Raw genomic sequence first — 6,194 nt, forward strand, 5'->3', positions numbered from 1 at the left:
ATTATGTCATTCAATTTTATAATACAATAATTACATATTAATAATTTTAGTTTTATATTAATAATTTAGCCTTTTTTTTAGTTGAATTTCTTTATTATTCATTGTTTCTATTTTTTTTCTTCAACATGAAGAAGAAAGAAGTTTAAGTACAAAGGACAAACTTTATCTGTGTGTATTTTATGTTATTTTATTGTATCTCTTGATGATTTATTTATTTATCCATATGTTTTTAGGTTTCATGAACCAAAATTGCTAGGCACTGAAGTAAAGACGTGTATAGATTCGATCTTTATCAGACGCAAAGTGGAAATAGCAATGTTGGATGATGAAAAATTAAGAGACTTGGATATTCCTACACAAGAAGAAATTAATTCGCTATCTTGGCTACGCACTGTAGCTCCTGTTTTTCCAGTGAATGGGTCAAAGGTAAAATAATTATGCAACTCAGTTGTGGACATATTTGATTTCAATAAGAATGTTTTTTTCCAATAGGTCACTATAATTCACAAGCCACAAGCATTCTATAGTACTTTGTTAGAAAAGTGCAGACATGCTAAGAAGAGAATCACGTTTGCCTCTTTGTACTTGGGTACTGGCACCTTGGAAACTAAACTAGTAAGTATAATAATAAAAACGAATGTAACATTCATAACAAAAACCTGGCAAAATAATTATTTTATTTACAAAAATTCAGTCATAATAAACGAGCTAACAAAGGATATAAGATTAAATTGATAAACTATGCATTTATTCAAAAACTCACATACGTTTCGAGACACAGGTCTTTCTTCAATATGTATATAATTCTCTAAATAATCACAATCGCAATGACTATCTCGACATGATTAATTTAGATGGCGATACATAAAATATATGGAGACGCAAATTATTTTAACATAATTAAGTTAACTGTGATAATTCTTGAAGTTTTATTAGTCCAACTTAATGGTGTGTGTTGAATCTCTGCACTCGGTATAAGAAATCATGATAGGTATTTTTTTTCCTTCTCTAACTAATTGGTTGTTGAATAAATAAATTCCGTAATGTCAATAGTGTAAAATTCTTATTATAAATTGTTATCTGTTATTTAAAATATATAAATCAGTTATTAGTTATTATGTTAAAATGTAAAACAAAGGAGTGAACATAAAAGTAAAAGGTTTTAAAATTAATAGTTAAAATTAAATCATTTTAAATTAAATTTACATCAAATTCAGAGACATCAATAGAAATCAACATAGCACAGTGAACACAGAGATTCAAATGATATAATTGCTCGATAACAGACTGATATCAAGGTTACGTTTATTTTTAGAGACAGAGTTTAATAAATAAAAATGTATATTTTTGCTTTGATTACATTTTATCCTCAATCTTAATCTTCTCATCTATTTTTTGTAATTTATAATTAATTACTGTTGACCTTTTATATAAAATAATTAAAATAAAAAGTAATAATTCGCTTGTATCAAAAAATTTTTTAGTTTTCAAAATTGATATTTTGGAAAAACAAATTTGGGAAAGTCTTTTTATGTTTCTTTATTATAGGTGAATGTCATAGAGCAAGCAATTAGCATGAATGGCGGCAATATCCAAGTACGGATCCTATTAGATTATATGAGAGCTTCCCGAGGTAAGCAGAATTCCCGGAAGATGTTGGAGCCACTACTTAAAGGTAAATACGGAGATTGTTGCAAGGTTTTCCTCTATCATACACCAAAACTACGTGGTGTGATGAAAGCAGCAATCCCAGATCGCTTTAATGAGCTCATCGGTTTGCAACATATGAAGCTATATATGATCGATAATGACTTGATCATTAGCGGGTAGGCCAGAGTTATGACTATCATTGATATTAATTTATTGAGAAAGAAAAAATAAGAATTTATATCAAAATTAACAGCAGATATGAAAGAAAAAGAAAAAAAGTTTTGTATATTCAACATTTAAAATATTTAATAACAAAGTTATTTGAATATGAAATATATAATATATATTTATAAAATATAATTATAAAAATTATATGGAATAATTGTGTTTATTTATTTTGTTAGGGCGAATCTCAGCAATGATTACTTCACAAATCGACAGGATCGATATTTCATTATAGAAGATTGCGAGGAGCTTTGCAACTTTTATAATAAATTGGTCGAGAAAGTAATGGAGTTTAGCTTTATATTACAAGCGGATGGCAATACAAGTTTAAATCCTGCTGCGAACTGTCATCCTTACAAAGGATTCGGAAAAGATTTTACCCAAGAAGCAGCGTCCAAGATACAAATATTTTTATATAATGAAATAGAAAAGAATGCTGATCTCAATAAAGGTATGCACACACAATTATTCCATATAATTTTATTCAGAGCAAGAATATTAAGAAGAATATTGTTATTTCGAGAATTAATTTTCATAAATTAGATTATTATTTAATCTTTAAATATTGCAGATGCAGACACATGGATATTTCCATTAGTTCAAATGGGCCAGCTGAATATTTATCATGATAGTGAAATAACATTGAAGCTTTTACAAACTGCTCCAGCAGGAGCCACATTAAAATTAGCAACGGGTTATTTCAATTTGACTTCCGAATATAGTCAAGCTGTGCTTGGAAATTGTCGAGCAACATGTTACTTTTTGACAGCACATCCAACTACCAATGGTTTCTTTAGTATGTTTTCACAATGTTAAACAGTTATAACAGTTATAATATAAATTCTTATATTAAATAAAAATATTAAACAATTATAACAGTTATAACATAAATTCTTTAAGAACCAAATTTTTTAATTTTTCTTTACGTTAAAAAGAATCATATAAAACAATTTGTTTTTTTATTATAATAGCATGATTTTTTTTTTCTTTTAAAAATTCGAATAAACAAAATTACAATAATTATTTTAATTAATAATTATTTTATTTCAATTATCTTCAAGATGCTAAAGGAATTGCCGGAGGGATACCAGCAGCGTATACCAGAATAGAGAAATCCTTTTATAATTTATGCGAGAGAATGAAACAGCAAAGGAGGATAACGTTATGGGAATTTGTCAAACCGGGATGGACGTATCATGCCAAAGGTCTTTGGTATACTTTGCCAGATCAGCAAAAACCCTCGTTAACTTTTATAGGCTCGCCAAATTTCGGTAAAAAAAATAAGCTCTTATCTTGAATTTTAATCTTAATGTGATTGCAATAAATGATCTCTCTGTTAGAATTTTTAACTAAAATTACATTTCATTTCCTAAGTTTAATCTTCCTGTTATATTTTTTCTTGTAATTTTTGTTATTTAATTTTTGTTATTTAATATGATTAAATTGTATAAAATATGATTTAGGTTACAGATCGGTGAATAAGGATCTTGAGACGCAGATAGCTATAATGACAAGAAACGAGAAATTGCAAGATGCATTATATGAAGAACAGGCACGATTGTTCTCCTATGCTAAACCTGTTACGAGAAAGACTTTCTCGCAACAAGATAGAATACCACCGGCCTGGGTATGCGCGATTGTACTCTTCTTTCGCTATTATTTTTGAAGCCGAAATGCCTTTGTAAAAAAGCAAATCCTATATGCTAAACTTATTTAATGTTAGTTGTAACATATTGTACAACAAGTACAGGATTCCACATTAATATTTAAGACAATGACACAAAAAAACTTAAGCAGTAATATAAGTTAAGCAGCAATAGTAGGCAATAAAAAAATCAACATTTTGGACACATTTGCTTACGTTATTGTGTTACATTTCTACTGTGATTTGACTGATTCGCTTATTGTTTACTCTTACTGCTTTACATTTTTTATATGTCATAGCCTTTAGGACAAATCCTGTATTCTTAAACTTATTTAATTCTAGCTGTAACATATTATTATTATTAATAAGTACGGAATTTCGTATCAATATTTAATTAATTGAACGATGAAAATGTCCACACGAATTTTTATCAGACTTTTTTATTGTATAGGATTTGTCGTTCCGTAAAACAATTTTTTATAAAGATTTCATTTATAAATCATAATTTTTTTATACAGAGAATAATAAAATATTCGATTATAGAGGTACGAGATATAGAGAAGGTTGGATCTGATGTTAGAATTTTGAATTCTAGGTGATCTTTGCATCTTTTATAAATTCTGCAAATTCCAGAAATTAAACTTCATTTCGTAAGTAATAAATTAGCATTTTATTCTGTAAATTTGCCGGCAAAAGTTGTGAAATCAGTGACGCGATTTTTTTGTGAAATTATCCTGTAGGGTATGTGATAAAATTTAATATTGCTACGATGCCGACGCTTCTTGTGCAGTGTCGAAAACGTGAAAATTGTTTTAATTCGGGCGAAATAATAATGACAATAGCGATAGTAATAATAATAATAGTAGTAGCAATAACAGTAGTTTGATAGCACGATTGATTGTCTATTGCCACTCATGATTCACGGATTAAGATAAACTGCAGCGATATTTGATCGCTACAACGACAAGTATCGCGACACTTTGCGAGGAACAGACTATTTCACACTTAGAGATTTCCAAGACCGGCAATCAGCGCGGCGATTAACAATTGTCCAAGGAAGAGAAGTTTACTTGTCGTCGATTACGAACGTTTCCTCTTTTACGAAAAATTCAACAACTTCTTCCTCCACATTCTTCGAATCTGAATCCAACTCATCAGTATCAATATCTGAAAGTGCACGTGACGACGATTAATCTCTCAAGTCATATCAGAAATATTACTGAATTTCAGTATTATTAACGCTTATATTGCTTATTATTAATGCAATAATTTCGCGTTCATAATTATTAAAGTATATACTTAATATGTACATACATTTTCAATATAGATTTAATATATTTAATATACTCACTGCAACGTAACTCGAGACGACGCTTCTTTTGATTATTCCATTCATCGATACGTTTCGTACGATATTCTTCGAATGCCTTCATCAGCAAGCAACGTTTCTCAATTAATTCCTAGAAAATTAATCATTCGTTAAAATTAAATCACTTGTCAGACTTATGAGAATTTTAAAAGAAAATTAACCTCTTATTTTATCAAGCACGTAAAAATTAGAATTTATAACATATTGGAATATTAAAAAAATATTATCAGAAAACTATTTTTTTATATGTGTATCAGATTAGAGAATAGATTGAATTTAATCAATCAAAGCAAAGCATTTTATTAAACACGATATTGGTATTCTTTCTTTTGATTGATTAATTTCAATATCTAATCTGATATCGAGATATTTAATATATCTTATTAAATGCACCTTTGAAGCACGCGTCAATCGCATGCGATCTTTGCTCTCAAATTGCGCCGAGTATTTCTTCAAGTTCTTCTTTATCTCCTTAATCTGCTCCGCAGTGAGCAAAGTCGGAGGTCGCGGCCGCCACAATAGTTGGTTGAACGCGGTCAGGTTAACTCTCTTCAGAATACGGCCTTGGAATGTCCATATCCAGTAACCATTATCAACGCTGGTCTTCCAGCTAGACACTGCCGTAACGACATATCTAAAAAATTAATCGAGAAGAGAGAAAGTTAACTTTTTGTTGTATTTCTATGTTTCGCTTCTCATATTACGCGGCTATTTCATCACAATTGTTTTGAACATACCTGCCAGTCGGGTCCCATTCTACGTCTGAGGTTTGATAATGATCAGTAGAGTTCATAATGGTGAAATCGTTCGTATCGATGAACTCTAAAGCACCAGCCATCGTCGTTAAACCAGCAAGGACGATAAATTGACCCGATGGTGACCAGAATAGGTGATTGCAAGCCTTCTTTTCCAATCTTTCTGTTGAAAAAGAAGCAAACAAAAAATTTGAATCAATGAAACAAGAACTTGTAAGCTAATTAATTGCATCATGTAAAAAAATTAAAAGCAGTTTTCGCGATGTAGTTGCTTACTGAGAAGGGCAGGTTGATGGCCATATCGCACTTCGTAGAAACTAACATTCACACTGGGTATCTCCCCGTGAATGATGGCAAATTTGCTACCAACTGGTTCCCACGCGAAAGCATGAATCGGCTCCTTTATCTCTACACTGTCAACGGGAATTTGTTTCTCCCTCATGTGGAAAATTTCGAAATTATACGACATACCCTGAAATGCGAATAATCTTTATATTAATTAATAACAATTATATTTTAATAATAATTATTGAAAAAACGTTTTCTTGTT

General features: G+C 30.0%; 2 protein-coding genes across 2 annotated transcripts in view; one reads left to right on the forward strand and one right to left on the reverse strand.

Annotated features, from left to right (window-relative positions):
* The window catches only part of LOC108687271 (CDP-diacylglycerol--glycerol-3-phosphate 3-phosphatidyltransferase, mitochondrial), a 4,073-nt gene extending 409 nt beyond the window's left edge, over positions 1 to 3,664 (forward strand). The window contains exons 2-8 of the mRNA XM_018192960.1: positions 234 to 426; positions 493 to 615; positions 1,549 to 1,826; positions 2,055 to 2,326; positions 2,447 to 2,671; positions 2,937 to 3,146; positions 3,339 to 3,664. Of these exons, the coding sequence (XP_018048449.1) occupies positions 234 to 426; positions 493 to 615; positions 1,549 to 1,826; positions 2,055 to 2,326; positions 2,447 to 2,671; positions 2,937 to 3,146; positions 3,339 to 3,541 (1,504 nt within the window). The 3' untranslated portion in view covers positions 3,542 to 3,664. The remainder of the gene's footprint in view (positions 1 to 233; positions 427 to 492; positions 616 to 1,548; positions 1,827 to 2,054; positions 2,327 to 2,446; positions 2,672 to 2,936; positions 3,147 to 3,338) is intronic.
* Positions 3,665 to 4,171: 507 nt separating this feature from the next.
* Positions 4,172 to 6,194, reverse strand: part of LOC108687270 (eukaryotic translation initiation factor 3 subunit B) — a 5,915-nt gene continuing 3,892 nt past the window's right edge. The window contains exons 7-11 of the mRNA XM_018192958.1: positions 5,921 to 6,116; positions 5,627 to 5,807; positions 5,283 to 5,523; positions 4,872 to 4,980; positions 4,172 to 4,687 (exon numbers count right to left, since the gene is read on the reverse strand). Of these exons, the coding sequence (XP_018048447.1) occupies positions 4,587 to 4,687; positions 4,872 to 4,980; positions 5,283 to 5,523; positions 5,627 to 5,807; positions 5,921 to 6,116 (828 nt within the window). The 3' untranslated portion in view covers positions 4,172 to 4,586. The remainder of the gene's footprint in view (positions 4,688 to 4,871; positions 4,981 to 5,282; positions 5,524 to 5,626; positions 5,808 to 5,920; positions 6,117 to 6,194) is intronic.

Source organism: Atta colombica, unplaced genomic scaffold, assembly GCF_001594045.1.
Source record: "Atta colombica isolate Treedump-2 unplaced genomic scaffold, Acol1.0 scaffold203, whole genome shotgun sequence".
In the NCBI taxonomy this organism is placed as follows: Eukaryota; Metazoa; Arthropoda; class Insecta; order Hymenoptera; family Formicidae; genus Atta; species Atta colombica.